This window comes from Balaenoptera physalus (genome assembly GCF_965194825.1).
Source record: "Balaenoptera physalus genome assembly, chromosome: 3".
Taxonomy (NCBI): domain Eukaryota; kingdom Metazoa; phylum Chordata; class Mammalia; order Artiodactyla; family Balaenopteridae; genus Balaenoptera; species Balaenoptera physalus.
The window spans coordinates 135,642,850-135,660,485 of NC_138890.1; the positions used below are offsets into that span (position 1 = coordinate 135,642,850).

The following is a 17,636-nucleotide window of genomic DNA, read 5'->3' on the forward strand; positions in this document are numbered from 1 at the left end:
CGTTTTATAGGATGGTGTGAAAGTTAAAACCCTATCCAAATATTAATTATATTTGACCCCATGGTTTTACATTCTAGGTATTTCTGTGATTTCACTCCGAATCCAAGTAAAAAAATAAATGTCCTTCAGGCGTTTTACCCGTTTACCACGAGAGGGCACTATCTAGTCTTTTATCTCTGAAACAAGCCCTAAGTGTTCTGCTTTGTTTCCCACATGTTTCTCACAAATAGGAGGAGCCATAAAAGGCTGTTATCAATGTGTCTCAGATTTATTATCGGGAAATCATTTAAAGTAGGAATAAATTTCAAGTCAAGCCCGCTGATATGCTTTATTTGGTGGAGACAACTATTGATTTGGGGCCTATTATGGCCTAGCACAGAAGTGCTAGGTGCTTTAGATACATTACTTCTGAATCTCACATTACCTTCCTTTTACAGATGAGGAAATCGAAGCTCAGGAAAGTCATATAACTTCCCCAAGGTCACACAATTGCACAACAATGACTCAATTTAGGCTCTGAACCTAAATCAGGATTGAATACAAAAGGAAAATTTCCATGATGCCACTGACTGATTTCCTGAACCGAGAAGAGGCCCAGAGAGTTTCATCCACCTGGCGGTTCACTCTGATGATAGGAAGTTATAAGGAGTTGAAGATAAATGATAGTAACAGCTCAAAATGTAATTTATAGCTAACAGATTCTAACAAAACAGCCATGGAGATGCGCTACACCCTTTGTTTTAAATTCCACACAATCTAATCTGTCCCCACCCTGCTTGCTTGAATGTAATTAGTGGGATCGTTTAAGGGGCCAGATAAAACAAGGCAGTTTATTTCATAAAGGAATCGTGTTTCTGCCTTAGACCTGACCTTCTGCTGACCTTCATCAGCTACTCTTTCTTGGGTGATCAAGATACAAGTGTATCTTAGGAAGGGCCTAGGAAAGGGACCATTTTTAGTGGTGACATCTATGGGTCTTGATAGTACAATTCTGTTATGAAGCGGTACTGTAATGACTTCCTATTTTTACACAAACATGGGTGCATTTGACAGTGATGTGCGTTAAGTTTATCTCACACTAAATAATGACTCCATTGAAATTGATCAGGCATGCACTTTATAATCATTTCCGGTATTGTCCTGAATCTAAACCTGTTCGCTAAGATCATAATGAGCTTAGAATTATTATAACACCCTTGCATTTCCTGATCTAGATGCTGTTTAATAAGGTGCTTATATTATTTTCTATGAGGAGAGGGAAAATAAAATTTCAGTCCTGACTGTACCAATTATATATAGAAAAAGGCATCCGGAGTCATCCTGTATGAAGCACATCCTACCCAGAGATAAAACTACTTAAACCTTAATCTTCAAGGAAAAGAATAAAGAGCACACACTATCAGTGAGAGTTGTTTTGTATACAGGGCCGAGAATTATCATTTTTGTTCTGTAACCTTAGGCTACCAAGCCATTCCATATTTAGCCTGTGAAATGTAACGTCATAGAGCTAAAAAATCTGAAGAAAAAAAGTACAAGGAAACACTATACATTCCACACACATTCCAAACACATTTCAATTGAGTTAGACATCAGGCACTTTCAGTCTAGAAATGTCTTCAGCTGGGATCAGGTTTTTAATACCCCCTTCTCCTCTGGAATCTTGGAGCAGCTGTCGTTTCCCAAATGAGCTTGTTAGTGTAGATTTGTTTTTTAAATTACTACTTTATTCTAGTGATAAATAAGCTAGTTAATTCCATTAACTAAGAGCCTCTGAAAGGAAGCAATAGCATCTAAGGATATTTTATTATTGAAATATAGTTGATGTACAATACTGTTAGTTTCAGGTGTACTACATAGGGATTTGACATTTGCGTATATTACAAAACGATCACCATGATAAGCCTAGTAACCCTCTGTCCCCATACAAATTTATTACAATATTATTGATCATATTCCTTATGCTGTATATGATACCCCTGTGGCTTATTTATTTTATAACTGCAGGTGTGTTCTTCTTAATCCCCTTCACCCTCTGGCAATCTAAAAAATAAACAAAAACAGACTCATAAATACAGCATCTAAGGATTTTAAGATCTGTCTGTAGAAGCATGGCCTGCCGTGCAGAGCTGTTCTATCACAATATCAGTGCAAGAAGTAGACCCAAGTGTGCATGTGAAACAGACCCAATTATGGTCTATTTTGGTCACTGGCATTCCGGGGCCTCAGGCCCCTCTCCTGGGCCTGAGATTCATTCTTCCTTATTCAAGGCAGCAACAGCTGCGTTCAACAGAAGCAAGATCCAAATCACAGCAGATCAGATGACTCAAAGTTTTCATTCTGATGAGATGAGAATGCAAACTAGCTCAGCGATTCCTGGGGAACTCTGCATCACTTTTAGAGCTTCAAGTTCAATGATCATAAGTGGAATGAGTGGAATATGAATAAGGGAATGTGATTTTAATTGCATGTTTTATTTTGAAATGATTGAAGATTCACATGCAGTTGTAAAAAGTAGTTCTCCTGTACCCTTTTCCTGTTTACCTGTGGACATCTTGTCAGACTCTAGCACAATGCCACAGTCAAGATACAGAGCTGAATATAATTTCCTAGGAAAGTAATACTCCGGGAATCAGACCCGTGGCCTCTTTATCTACGATCTGTCAGTGGCATCAGGGACACTATGGGAGAAGAGAGGAGTAGTTTCTCTCAGATAGCCTTAAAACCTAAGTATACCCCAACCTTTGCAGTCATTTTAAATTGCTTGTAAGAGGGAGCTGGTCATGAGCACATCTAATTCTTGTCTGCTGAACACCTTTCACTTTTGCCCTTGCAGAGCCACTTTCCAACCTCCTCCGCCCTGCCTTGTGCCGCCGGGGGCAGCCAGCAGGGAGCTGACTTGTGTGGGCTGCACCAACGGACTCCTGGACCATCTGGCTCCCAGGTGGGTTTGGCGGAAACCCAGAGGGCAGGAGGAGAGTGAAGCCAGCATGTATGCCCTTGGCCCTGCCAAGCGTCCTTGGATCGCTGGGTCCCTCTCGGAAGGCCACGGCTCCTGATGGACAGCTTTCTCCACAAAGATCCTCCCCTGTGTGCCCTCCCTGCCCTCACCCCTGCAGACCTGGTGGCAGGTGGTGCCTCAAGGTCCCTACTGGTGCTCCCCGCATCCCTGACCACAATTCTGTCAAGAGTCCCTTCATCCAGCGTTTTCTGTCTCTCCCCTTGAGTCTGTCGTCTGTTTTCTCCCGAGACCCCAACCATTACATTCAGTGACCACCACCTTCTTCCTATTTCTCTCCTCCTCCTTGCTTTATGGACACCAATCTCCCTGGTTTTTCTACTCAGAGATGTAGAGGAAGTCAAGAGTGACACCCCAGGAAACCCCAACATTTAAAAGGAGAGCAGTGGTAACGAAGAGAATAGGATGCATGGCGGATACTCCCAGACTCTCAAACTCTGAGTCCTAGCTTACCAGCACCTTTTTTGTGCTCCAGAAACTTCTCTCTGGAGGCCCACAGAAGCCCCAAACTAAACACTTCACAGCATTCACCATGATGAGCTGCCCAGATCCCTCCTGAGGAACAAAGGACTGAATCACCCAGCGGGTGAGAATATTGTTGGTAAATAGCCTCCAGCAGACTGCCCTCTTCGGGGGCTGCCTTAGCTGAAGAAAGAGGCCCCATCCAAGTCATCCTCCTACAAGGAGCGGCCTGCACCCCATGACTAGTCAGCGAGTCAGATATAAAGGCCTGGCCTCCTTGGCCCAACTCAGGACAACTCTTATTCCTTATCTATGGCCACATGATCTCAAAACTAGCAACTTAAAACAACACTTATTATCTCACATTTCTGGAGGCTGGGAATGCAAGAGTGCCTTAGGTTCTGTCTCAGGATTTCCCATGAGGTCGCAGTCATCTGAAGGGCCCACTTCACTGTTGGCAGAGGGCTTCGGTGTCTCCCTACCTGGGTCCCTCCTCGGGGTTGCTCACGACACGGCAGTGACTGCTGTCAGAATCCCCTTTCCCATGGAGAGTGGGCTTCCTTAGTGATTTCAGCCCAATGCTCTAACTCTCTGGCCCCCTCAGTTCTTAGAACAGTTACTTCCAGCTGTTAAAACAATGACTTCCTACCCCCAAGATTCAGTGATCTTGTCTCAAAGCTCTAGTTTCATCCCCAATCACCGTCTCTCTTCTCTCCCATCTCCTCTCCTGACCCTGCAGCAGAACAGGGCTGTGGATGTGGTCTGGCCCACACACACCTGCCCATGTCTTTGCATCACACACCCCTCTGGTAGAGCTCAGGAGGGAGGGTTAAGGAAGGGAGAGGGGCCTTGCGGGACCCAGCTTGCTGTCCTGGTGCTCAGTGTGGGCACATGGAGGCTGACAGCTTCATCTGCCGAGGAATTTGCTCCCAAGCAGCAGCTCTGGGTGTTAGGGTCCCTCATGAGAGAGCTTCATTCTCAGCTTCAGGCCCAGCCCCTGAGCTGGCAGCCATATATCCCATTCCTCTTTGCTGTGGCTTTCCCAGGTAAGAGCAACGCTCCAAATGTGATCTACTCACCACAGCCAACTCCTGCGTCTTCAGGCACATGTGGGATCCATCTTCCAAACCGCTTGGGGTTTGAGTGGGGACAGTCTTGGCCCTGCTTCACCCGGCACCCCCGCACCATAGCATCTCTCCCCAGTGTGCATTTCCTCCACCCTGGTAGCACGGGGGCTGGACAGTAAGCCTGTGCCCTCTAACTGTCCAGACAGGGGCCGGCACAAGCAGAGACCCACACACCTGTGAGCGGTTCTCTTGTCAGCTCCTTCCCACAGCTCTGAGGATGGGAGGCAGCCCAGAGCCACCCTGCCCTGTTCTGGAAAATAAGCAGTTCTACATGAGTAACGTACTTCTACAAAAGGCAACAGCCTTCTCCCTTTCAACCTCATCTTATATTCGGGTGTGAGGTGGTGGTGCTTGTTCTGCCTCCCGGTTTCCCTTAGCAAGCCCTGCTGAGGATGTATGGCCCTAACAGCTGTGATTCTAGGAATTTAGAATGTGGGGTATTTAGCTCATTTGATCCTCAGCTGTGAGCTTTAGGACAGCCTTAGTCACCAATACTTAGCAGCTGTCACCCATGTTTAAAAGTAATCATCTTTCTCCCAACCACACTCTGATGCCTGTTACTTATTTTGGTAAAAGTTATCACTGTCCTTCCTGTAGGGTGATCAGCTGCCCTGGGATGAGGGAGCATCCGTACTGGAAGCATGATACTCCAGGGAAATTAGAAAGGTCAGTCGCCTTACTTCCCATGTCAATGACTCCAGCCAGAACCTGTGAGTAATTCAATTCCTCCCTGTCTTCACGGCCCCTGCTCTGTTACTTAGTGGTGTTGTTCCTCTACCTTTAATAGCCCGAGTATCTATGCCCCCTTTTCCCATTCTGCAACCGTCTCATGCTACTGATTCTCAACTTCGTGTCTCACCGGAATCACCTGGGACAATTTATAACTACTGATATCTGGATTCCATCTCCAGAGATTCTGATTCAAATGGTCTGGGGTGGGCCCTGGACAGTTACCGGGCAATGCTTGTGTGCATTCTCCCAACTGAATGACTGCTAATCTGCATGATCTTCCCTACTCCAGAGTTTCCCCCTCTAATCCATCCTTCACACTGCAGCCAGAATTATCTTTCTAAAACACAAAGCTGACCATGTCAGAGCCCGACATAGAACTACGCTCTGGGCCCCCCCTCCCCATTGTTTTCAGGATAAAGCCTGAACTGCTCAGCATGACAGAAGGGGAGCAGAGCATGGGAGATGGCAGCTGGAGAGGGAGGCAGGGCCCGATCATGCAGTACCTGGACCCTTTGGCTGAGCTACTTGCATCGTTTCTGTGCACATCCGCCACGCTTTATGGCAAGACCATCTTTTGCTCATTGAAAAACTATTTACTGAGCACCTACTAAGTGTGAGGCAGTAGAGATCAATGATGAATAAATCAATCACAGTCACAGACCTTCTCCTCCAGAGCTGGTAGGCTAGATCTCTACAGGGACCACAGCCCAGGGGGAACGGACTACACCCTTACCTTGTAACCTGAATATGCTTTGACTCTAGCACCTGTTACCTTTATTATTCATATGAATGTAACTTTCTAAAAACCATAGCATCCATGCCTTGAGGTCAAGAATTATACTGTTTTCATTGTTCTATCTACAACACCGAGCAGAGTGCTCAGTATGTACTAAATGCTCAATAAGCGGTTTGCTGAATGAAGACGAGGAGCAATGGTTGCGTCTGACTTCCCCCGGAAGTACTTGAGAGTCTTGGATTTCACTCCCTTCGTCTGTTAAGAATCTCACAGTTCTGTGCTTTCCGCTAGAATGAATTAATTATGGAAGAATAAGTCATGTATTCAAAATTGTCTAATTTGTCAAATAGGCCTCGTGTGCGCCTGGAAGCAGGAATCCTCTCTCACAGGGGAAGTGAAGAGGTGACAGAGCTGCTCTTCCTATGGCTCCTAAAAATAAAACAAACCCTGGGTCATCGGTTAGCGTCGCAGTGGGGATGAGTTATATTATAGTAGGGTCTTTGACTAAGGATACTGGCACGTTCAAAGACAATCTGAAGGTAAAAGAGGAATGGTCCTTTTCATGGTAGAACGACAGGGGTGGTGAAGCTTGTTTTTTCTTTTTTAAAGGGAACGCTATTTATTTATTTATTTATTTTTGGCTGTGTTGGGGCTTCGTTTCTGTGCGAGGGCTTTCTCTAGTTGCGGCAAGCGGGAGGCCACTCTTCATCGCGGCACGCGGGCCTCTCACTATCGCGGCCTCTCTTGTTGCGGAGCACAGGCTCCAGACGCGCAGGCTCAGTAATTGTGGCTCACGGGCCCAGCTGCTCCGCGGCATGTGGGATCTTCCCAGACCAGGGCTCGAACCTGTGTCCCCTGCATTGGCAGGCAGATTCTCAACCACTGCGCCACCAGGGAAGCCCGTGAAGCTTGTTTTTGGTCAGACATTTTAGCCCCTAACTACTCTAATTAGCTCTGAGCCAGAGCACTGCAGAAAGCCACAGAAGGCTGTTCGTGGCTCCACTGAGCCCCCGAGAGAACTCCTGCTCAGCTCGCCGGTGAGAAGTCTCTGATCCTGCAACTCAGACTGGTAAGACTCAGCCTCCACAGTGCTTCCCAGGAGCAGGAAGAGCCATTTCTGCCTCTTCAATGCGTCCTCCCGATTTGTCGGTTACTCTGGAATAGACTACGTCATCAGTGGGTTGTACTCAGCTCAAACATCTCAGTGCCAAAGCTATCCTCTTTTCTCCACAGGCAGGGCTACACACGAGCTTCACAGCCAGCCTTCAGCTCTAAAGACCAACTCAGTCTCTCACACTGATCTTCCAAGTCTCTTTTAGTCACATACTTGGTTTCTCTGGTCCTTCACAGAAAGGACCAGAGAAACTCTTGCTAATAATTGGTTCTGACCCCAATTTGGTTTAATTGCATTTGCATGCTCTTCCAACAATCACTAATTAAAAGACTACAGCAACCCAGCAGGGTACTACCAATAACAGAGTTACTCCTCCCTCCACCTGGTGTCAGTGTATTATTTCCCCAGGTTACTGGTTAAGTGGAGTGATAGCCATCCTGGTTGGCCTGGGACAGAGGGGTCTTAGTACAGGGCAGACTGGGACAGCGGGTCATCCCACATCAGGCAGCTGGCCTGTAACATCCAAGGAATAATACAGGCACTAAAGGTTCTAGATCAAAAGGCAGGAGGGAGTAAATGCTAGAGAGAAAATGAAAGAAAGAGAAGTAGATGGACAGAAAGTAAATACAGGGGAAATGAAGGCACTTGTGGAAGAAGGAAATACAAGAAGAAAACTTAAAATAGGAGAAGACAGAACCCTAGGAAAATTAAACCTTCCATGTATAGAGAACTATACTTGAGAACCACTGCAGAAAGAATAAAAAGGTAAATAGAAGGACAAGCATTATTCATGCCATGTTGATGAGCGGTAAGTAGGAAGGGAATGAAGAATAAGACTTGTTAAAGAATATCTTTTTACACATGGTTATTTCTTTTCTTTCAGAATGTCCCTTCTGAAAGGACTAGTACTCTCTCGCCTGGTGTTACATATAAAACATAGCATTATATAATCTTTGAAGAAAATAAGAACAGGAATAAATCAGTTTAAAAATAATTGCTTGTATGAAAGTAATTTTCCCTTATCCCTCAAGAGGGAGATGTTATCATCTGCTGGAAAATTACCAGATCAGCCTATATTTAGTCTAGCTCCTTGGGATATTGATAATTTTGTTAAATTAACAAACGTTAATGGAGTGTCTAAATGAAGTGTAGAGTTCCATTTAAAATTCTATACAGTGGTTGTCCTGTTTCCAGGGTTTGTTTTGTGTACTGTGTTGGCTCAAGCACTGTGGGATGTTTATCGTTCTTGGTTCCAGGGCATTAAGTGCTTGGAGACCCCCAGGCATAATGACAATCCCTGGTTGAGAGCCATTTCCAAACTTGCCCCATCATAAACGTCTCAGGGGACACCAATCAATTACAGGTTCAAGGGCTCTCCACCCCCTCTCTGAATCAATATCTCTATTGGAGGAACCCGGAAATCTGTATGTTTAATAAGAGCCCCAGGTGACTCTTAAAACCAGACAAACTTAGAAAACAATGGCTCTGCCATTGCCCCTGATTTGTCAATGTGATCCCAAGAGCTTTTGGTCAGCCAGGAGTTTGCCATGATCTGAGGTCACCTGATAAGCTCCCTCCTAGTCTCTGCAATGCCAGAGAATAAGGACAAAAGAGAAATTTATGTCATTAAATAGGATTGACAGGTAGGAGAGGACTGATAAAGAAGTATGCTCAGTAGGCCGTCTTAACTAGAAATATTTCACATGGAAATATTGTATCCAAAAGTTTGATGTCCCCTAAATGACTTTTTATTCGTTGTACTAAAAAGATTATTCTACAAGTCATTTCTTATTGTGACAAAGCTTCTTATCTTGCCACAGTGCACTTTTGAAGAAATATGTACTTACATACTACTTCACAGAGCAATGTGAGGTTTTTCAAGACTTGGCATCAGTAAGCAAAAAAATAGACTTGTAGAATTTTAGAAATAACCGAGTAGACCTTAAAAATGGACAGTGATGCTGACCTACTAATGAAGCATTTTTTTTTATGTTTTAGTCTTTTTATAAAGCGTAAAGTCGAGATGTGTCTAATTAACCTATGTAGAAAACATGTCCATGGGAATATGCTTAAAGATATTTGTAATACATAAAATAATGGCTATCATTTATGGATACCAGGCATTATATAAGTACCTGACCTCTTATAGGGTGACCAGCCATCCTAGTCTGCCCAGAATATCTCAGCTTTAGCACTGAAAGTCTTGTGTCCCAAGAAACCCCTCAGGCCTGGGCAAAAACCAGGCCTGTTGGTCACCCTATATCTTCATCTCATTTAATCTTCAAAACACATGTGATCAGTACTATAATTATCCCCATTTTACAGGTGAGGAAACTGAAGCATAGAGGGGTTAAGCAAACTGACCAAAATGACCAGATTATAAAGTTGCAAAGTTGGTACTCAAACCCCCGTCTGTCTATATTTGTTTGCTTTCAAAGTCTACTTTCCTAATTACTCTGTTTTTTTGCCATGAAGTTACAATCCTTAGAGGTTTAGTTATTTCTTCCTTGTCCCAAGAATAAAGTTTATTCATAGACTTAGCACCAAAAGAGCCTATTTAGAATTTCCTGGCAAATTTAAAAAAATCAGTTCCACAAGAAATTAATTGTATCCCATTTGATAGTAACTGAAAATTAAAGCCACACTGAGTTCTCCAAGACTTTGAGCGTTTCTTGGAGAATATTTGAGAATACTGGGCTTGGGGAGATGAAACAAGAGCACAGGGAAATTCCACCCTTTCAAAGAGTAGTGTTTCAGGAGAATAGTATGTGCTTGGCAGCTGCTTTGAAGAGCCTGACACCCCCAGTGTAGCATTTCACAGAGGGACATGATGGTGGCTGTCCCATCCAGTCATATCCACCAGGGGAAGTGAGGAAAGGAGACATGCTTTCCTGGCCTGCCGTTCAGCCAAGACAGCTCATTTGATCTCCCCCACTAATAAACTCTGAGCTTAAATGAAGTTCTGGGCTGCGTCTACAGTTCAAATTGGAAAATAATTTGCAATGCACTGAAAACTAGGCTTTTAGAAATAAAAGTGATCTGTGCTTATTACATTTTATAGCTCATAACCTCTTAGGATTTTGGGTCCTAAAAATGCTGATTTCTTCAGAATAATCCAATAGAATAGAGATGGGACATGTTCATTGAAAGAGTAAAACACTTTTGCCTATGCTGAACCATCCTTGTGACTCTGGAATAAATCCACCTTGATCATGGTGTATGATCCTTTTTATGTGTTGTTGGATTTGGTTTGCTAATATTTTGTTGAGGATTTTTGCATCTATATTCATTAAAGATATTGGACTGTAATTTTCTTTTTTTGTAGTGTCCTTGTCTGGTTTTGGTTTCAGGATAATGGCCTTGTGAAATGAATTTGGGAATGTTCCTTCCTCTTCAATTTTTTTGAACAGTTTGAGAAGGATAGTATAAGTTCTTCTTTATATGTTTGGTAGAATTCTCCTGTGAAGCCATCTGGTCCTGAACTTTTGTTTGCTAGGAGTTTTTCTTATTACAGTTTCGATTTAGCTTCTAATGATCAGTCTGTTCAAATTGTCTGTTTCTTCTTGACTCCTTCTTGGTAGGCTGTATTTTTTTCTAGAAATTTGTCCATTTCTTCCTGGTTGTTCACTTTATTAGCAAATACTTGTTCATAGTAATCTCTTGTGATCCTTTGTATTCCTGTGATGTTGGTTCCAGCTTCTCCTTTTTCATTTCTGATTTTACTGATTTGGACTCTCTTTTTTTCTTGATGAGTCTGACTAAAAGTTTATCAATTTTGTTTACCTTTTCAAAAAGAAGCTCTTGGTTTCATTTGATATTTTCTATTTTTTTAATCTCTATTTTATTTATTTCCTCACTTTATTATTTCTTTCATTCTGCTGACTTTGGGCTTTGTTTGTTCTTCTTTTTCTAATTCTTTTAGGTGACAGGTTAGGTTGTTTATTTGAGATTTTTCTTTTTTCTTGAGGAAGGCCTGTATCACTATGAACTTCCCTCTTAGAACTGCTTTTGCTGCATCCCATAGATTTTGTAAGGTTGTGTTTTCATTGTTGTTTGTCTTGAGGTATTGTCTGATTTCCTCTTTGATTTCATCGTTGACCCACTGGTTTTTTAGCAGCATGTTATTTAATCTCCTTGTGATCATTTTTTTCCCCTGTTTTTCTTTCTGTGGTTGATTTCTAGTTTCACACCATTGTGGTCAGAAAAGATGCTTGAAATAATTTCTATCCTCTTAAATTTGTTGAGGCTTGTTTGGTATACTAATATGTGGTCAATCCTAGGAAATGTTCCATGCATGCTTGAAAAGAATGTGTATTCTGGTTTTTTTTTTTGTTTTTTAGATGTACTGTCCTATAGGTATCAATTCAGTCCAACTATTCTATTGTGTCATTTAGGATCTCTGTTGCCTTATTGATTTTCTGTCTGGAAAAGCTGTCCATTGATATCAGAGGAGTACTAAAGTCTCCTATTATAATTGTATTCCTGTCAATTTCTCCCTTTATATCTGTTAGTATTTGTTTTGCTCCTATACTGGGTGCATGTATGTCAATGAGTGTAATATCCTCTTCTTGTATTGATCACTTTTATTATGTAATGCCCTTCTTTGTCTTTTGTTATAGCTTTCCTTTTAAAGTCTATTTTGTCTGATACAAGTATTGCTACTCCTGCTTTCTTTTTGTTTCCATTTGCATGAAATATCTTTTTCCATCCCCTCACTTTCAGTCTGTGTGTGTCTTTTACCCTGAAGTGAGTCTCTCATAGGCAGCATATTGGAGGATCTTGTTTTTTTATCCAGTCAGCCATCCTTTGTCTATAGATTGGAACATTTAGTACATTGACATTTAAAGTAATTATCGATAGGTATGCACTTATTTACTCAGCTGGAACTGGGGATCGCAGTATATGTGGGGGAATCTTTCTTGCAGCCTTGGTTGTGTAGGAGTTCTGCCAGTTTCCAGTTAGTTTTCCGTGAGAATTGTTCCACATTCAGATATATATTTGATATGTCTATGGTGGGAGGTGAGCTCCATGTCTTCTTACTCCACCACCTTGATCCCTCTCCTCTTTTGGCATTTTTAAACTTAACCTTTGATTCTTCTCGGCATACAGTAAGTTTTGGCATATCCATATTATGAAGTACAATACTGCCATTAGAATCAGGTCCTAAACAAAAACTTATTGACATGGAGATATGCCCACTGAAAATAAAGGTGGGAATTTTATATACCTTTTGTAACTTGCTTTCCCTCCTTAAATTTAGTGAGCATTTTTCCACTTCACTCAATATTTTTCTGGAAGATGATTTTTATTGACAGTATAGTGTTTTGTAATATGGATAGACTTTAGTTTGCTTAACAAATTTCTTACATTTTCAATACTTCAAAGTAAAGAATGTCTCACAAATTTTTGTGCAAGTTTTTATTGTATCATTAGAGTAAATTCTTTAATTCTTGCTCTTCTACTTCTAAAATTATATTGAGCCTTAACATACTATCTGGCAGAAAGATTGTGCTAATTTATGGTACAAATCAGCAACAAAGAGGTATTGTTTACCATACTCAGCAACACTGAATATCATCATACTTTTTAGTCTCAAACATAGACTAGACAGAATCCAAAAAATTGCAAATATTCCTTAATTTATAAAAATTTCCTTTTATGTTCTCCTATTTTTTTGTGGTCTTTCTGTTTGTTTGTTTAAAGATGCCTTTTTTGTGCCAAAGGAAGAATATATAGGTGGATACATCATTCAGAGTTCCGAGGGGAAACAAAAAGCGTACTTAGCTTGGATTTTTAAAAAATATATAATAAAGTGATTATTTACAGAGATGTGGGCAGGGCTGAGGGACCAACAAAAATGTTGAGACACTGTGATATTGGGATTTCTAGTAAGAAATATATAGTTGGTCTTAGTCTCCATTTCTGTTACAGAGCTCCTAAAATCCTTGGAGTTTCCTAAGTGGGGAGAGTGACAGAATCGTCTTCTGTTAGGCTAATGGTGACTTTTGGAAAGCCCCTTGGTAAGCTAGGATGGGGGCTGATTGCCAGGGGAGCCAATCATGTGGTTAGAGGTTTGGAAAATTTTCAGTCCCCATCCCTGGAAGAGGAAAGGGGCTAGAAATTGAATTCAATCACCAATGGCCAAGGATTTAATTAATCATACCTATGTAATGAAACCTCCATAAAAACCCAAAAGGAAGGGGTTCAGAGAGTTTCCAGGTTGGTGAACGTGTGAAGATTCGAGGAGAGAGGCACTCAGAGAAAGTATGGAGGCTCCTCACCCTTTCCCCATACGTTGTCCTATGCATCTCTTCCATCTGCCTCTTCCTGAGTTATATACCCTTTTATAATAAACTAGTAATCTAATAAGTAAAATGTTTCTCTGAGTTCTCTGAGCTGCTCCAGCAAATTAATCCAACCCAAGGAAGGGGTCATTGGAATCGCCAGTCTATAGGCAGCTGATCAGAAACACAGGTAATAACCTGGGCTTGCAACTGATGTCCGAAGTTGGGGTTAGGGGAGCAATCTTGTTGGACTGACCCCTTAACTTGTAGGATCTATGGGTATATAGTGTCAGAACTGAGTTGAATTTTAGGATACCAAGCTGGTATGGCAGAATTGCTTGGTGATATGGGAAAAACTCCCACACATCAGAATTGATGCAGACTTATAGGCATCCAGAGACCAGTAACAATGGGAAGTCATTACCCCCTTGAGCCTGAGGAACAGGGAAAAGGAAACAGAACTATTGGTCCACTGTGGGCTGGAGCCAGAGGAGAGAGGGAAGCCTCATCAGAGCTGCTGACAGACAGAGGCAACCTCTGCCAGAACCTGGAATAGAAACAGCAAGAGTCAAAGAACAAAAATACTCCAATCTGTCTGTCATTCCACAGGCTGCTGTCTTGCTGGTGCCGTCAGTTGGGTAAATCAAACTTGAAACCAGAGAGCAGTCTCCTGGGGGCACAGAACAGGGCAGTGAAAGGTGAGAGAATAAAGAATAACCAGCACAGTGGATATTTATGGCATTTTTTTGTTTTTTACATTTAGTACTTTTAAAATTCATTTGTAATTTTTCTTTTTGATTATAGTGTGTAATAGGAATAAGCTTTTAATTTAATTTTTCTAGATAACTACACAGTTATCTTAGGTGCATATATTGAATCATACTCCTATTTATTTTATCAGCTACAGTTATCAAACTAAATTTTTATAATGGGATTCCGTTCAGTGTTTCCTACTCTGTTCCATTGATTAATTTATTCTTGTGCAATAACACAGTGTTTTAATTATTGTAGCGTGACAATATGTTTTAACATTTGGTAGCACAGCTCCCAAGTGTTCTTAAGTTCTGATGAAAATTATTGGGAAAGAATAGCCTTGAAAACTGAGGGGAAATGTCAAATATAAAAAGCTTTGTTATTCAGATGTGTTTTGAAATGGATACTGCTAAGTGGTATGTGCAAATTCTAATTCTCTAATATGGGATCTTAGTATATATTACTAGATAATACAAGGAGGTTTTTTTTTTTTCTGTTTCGTTATATTCATCAGTTTGTTTTATTTTTTAGATGCCACATATAAGTGATAACATACAGTATTTGTCTTTCTCTATCTGACTTATTTCACTAAGAATAGTACCCTCCAGGTCTATCCATGTTATAAATTGCAAAATTTCATTCTTTTTTATGGCTGAGTAGTATTCCATTGTGTATATATACCACATCTTCTCTATCCTCTCATCTGTTGATTGACACTTAGATTGCTGCCATTCTTGGCTGTTGTAAATAATGCTGCTATGAACATTAGGGTGCATGTATCTTTTCAAACTAGTGTTTTTGTTTTTGTTGAATATATACCCAGAAGTAGAATCGCTGTATCATATGGTAATTCTATTTTTAGTTTTTTGAGGAACATCTGTACTGTTTTCCACAGTAGCTGCACCAATTTGCATTCCCACCAACAGTGTACACATCCTCGCCAACATTTGTTATTTGTGATCTTTTTGATGATAGACATTCTGACAGGTGTGAGGTGATATCCCATTGTGGTTTTGATTTGCATTTCCCTGATGATTAGCAATGTTAAGCATCTTTTCATGTGCCTGTTGGCCATCTGTATGTCTTCTTTGGAAAAGTGTCTATTCAGGTGCTGTTTTTTTCCCGTTCTACAGAATTTATTAGGTTTATAACTGGACGAAGTCACACATGTACAAAACGAAGCTCACACTATCCCAAAGCAGAGTAGGAATTGAGGGGTGGGTATCCATTACTGGCCTTTGGGGGAGCTCTAAGGTGAGGGGCAGCCAATCCTCCCACTCCAGAGAGATGTGGCCACAGGGAAGGGGAGCAGATGGGGCCCACCTGGCTTTGGTCGCAGAACTCAGAGCCTGGCATTGGGCTGGGGCAGGCAGATGCATGGAGGAGCAGGAGCCTCAGAAACCACCCTGCCCAGGGAGCCCCGCTTGCAATGTGGTTGGTCCAGACCTAGACTCGGGCTGGTGCAAATGGAAGGCAGCAAAGCAGGAGGGAGGAGACACTGATGTGTGGTGGTGGAGGGCACCCAGACCTGTGGAAGAGGGGGGTGCGGAGGCGGGCTAGCTGCCACTAGGCAGCTGGCAGCGGGTCTCATAAATGCCGCTGCAGCCAATGTAGCGCACCCATTTGATGACATCGTGGTCGCTGTAATCCAGCTTCGGTTCAAACACCTTCAAGTAGAGCACCCTGAGGCCAGAAGGCGCGAATGGCACCTCAAAGGTCATTGAAATGGGGGGGTCGAGCCCACCTCTTCTTGTTGTTGGTGGGCAGAAGCTCAATCTTAGCACTGATCTGCTATTTCTTCATGACTGCCATGCACTTGATCTTCCACATGATGGCGTTCTCGCTGGCCTTGTACTTGGCCTTCCCCTTCATACAGATCACCTGCACCCCACTGGTGTTCAGTGGGGTTGGGATCCTCACCTCAATCTTCTGAGCCAGTAGTGAGGGCTTGAAGTTGGACTTAATGACCACCTTGACCTCCAGCTTGGTGCGTCCCACTTCCCGAACTAGCGGGATCACTCGGAAAGGAAGGGTGATGTCCTTGGTGGTGCCATACCTCATGACCTCAAATTCTCCGTCTGGTGGGATGAAGCTGATGCTGCGCTCCGAGTCAAACTTGCTGAGTCACACACACTGGTGGAAGGTGCTGTCGTCAATGGCAGTTGATTGCTTCCCGCTCTTGCTTGTTTCATCAGCTGTGCCTTTGCCCTGCTTCTCAATGACAGTCTTGTCATTCATCCCAAACTTGCACTCGGGCATGCCACTCGGGTTAGCTCTTCATCACCACCCGGCCTGACACATGGGCACTCAGCTCCTGCCCCTGTGGAAACATGAGGAGGTTCACACTCTTCAGTACATCCAGGAAGAGCTCGTTCTGGCGATGCTTGATGCCCTCCCGCCGCCAGACAATCTGCCCAGTCACCTGGCTGGTGATCTGAGACTGCTCTTTTTTGTCTGATACTGGCTCTTGATGCCCTGCTGGGTGATGAAGGTTTTCAGCGTGCCTGTCTCTGAGTTCTCTGGGTAGCCAAAGTCTAGGATCTCATCCAGCAGCTGATATATGAGCACAAGATTGTTCTTGACGTTCTCTTCGCTGATCTTGCCAAAGTAGGCAGCCATTATGTCACACATCTTACAGAGGAATTCGAAGACCATGGCAGCATTGACTGCTTGGTGACAGTTGCCAGCCAGATGTTGGACCACTTAACATGAAAGAAACTGGTGCGAGCAATGTTGGTGACGGGGCTGCGTACCTGCTGCCGGGCATGGATAACATTGACCCGAAAGGCAACCGCTGCGTTCCTCCCAATGTCATCTCGGTAGACTTGGGAGATGAGCACCTCCCCCTTGTGATTATAGATGAATAAGCCTCCAGTCATGGCGGCAGCTCAGTCTCCACGGCCCATCACTCTGAGAACAGACCTGCTGTCCGCGGCTCCCTGCTCAGCCGGCCTGGCCACTCTTCGGATCCCAAGATGTCCACCCGCCCCCTGCTCGCCTGCCTGCTGTCTCGGCTTTCACTGCAGTCTCTATTCAGGTCTTCTGCCCATTTTTAATTGGGTTGTTCGGGGGATTTTTTTGATATTGAGTTGTATGAGCTGTTTATACATTTTGGATATTAACCCCTTAGTGGTCATATCATTTGCAAATATTTTCTCCAATTCAGTAGGTTGTCTATTCATTTTGTCAATGATTTCTTTTGCTGTGCAAAAGCTTTTAATTAGCTCCCATTTGTTTAGTTTTGCTTTTGTTTCCTTCCTTAGGAGATTGTTCATATATATTCTCAAATAGAAAATATACACATGGATTATTTTCATATATACATAGTGCATTTAAGAAAAGTTACTACATACTGGGTCATGAAGATCTCAACAAATTACAAAGAATGGTATCATAGAGACCATTTTATCTT

The 17,636-nt window shown here is 42.7% G+C and overlaps 1 protein-coding gene and 1 pseudogene across 2 annotated transcripts in view; one reads left to right on the forward strand and one right to left on the reverse strand.

The window, feature by feature from the left end:
* The window catches only part of LOC309657924 (uncharacterized protein), a 73,094-nt gene that overhangs the window by 26,397 nt on the left and 29,061 nt on the right, over positions 1 to 17,636 (forward strand). The window contains exons 4-5 of the mRNA XM_082455964.1: positions 2,834 to 2,941; positions 5,203 to 5,271. Coding sequence (XP_082312090.1) covers positions 2,834 to 2,941; positions 5,203 to 5,271 — 177 coding nt within the window. The remainder of the gene's footprint in view (positions 1 to 2,833; positions 2,942 to 5,202; positions 5,272 to 17,636) is intronic.
* LOC309657902 (AP-2 complex subunit mu pseudogene) lies at positions 6,618 to 17,233 on the reverse strand (annotated as a pseudogene). Its single transcript has one exon. The product of its transcript is annotated as an AP-2 complex subunit mu pseudogene (transcript).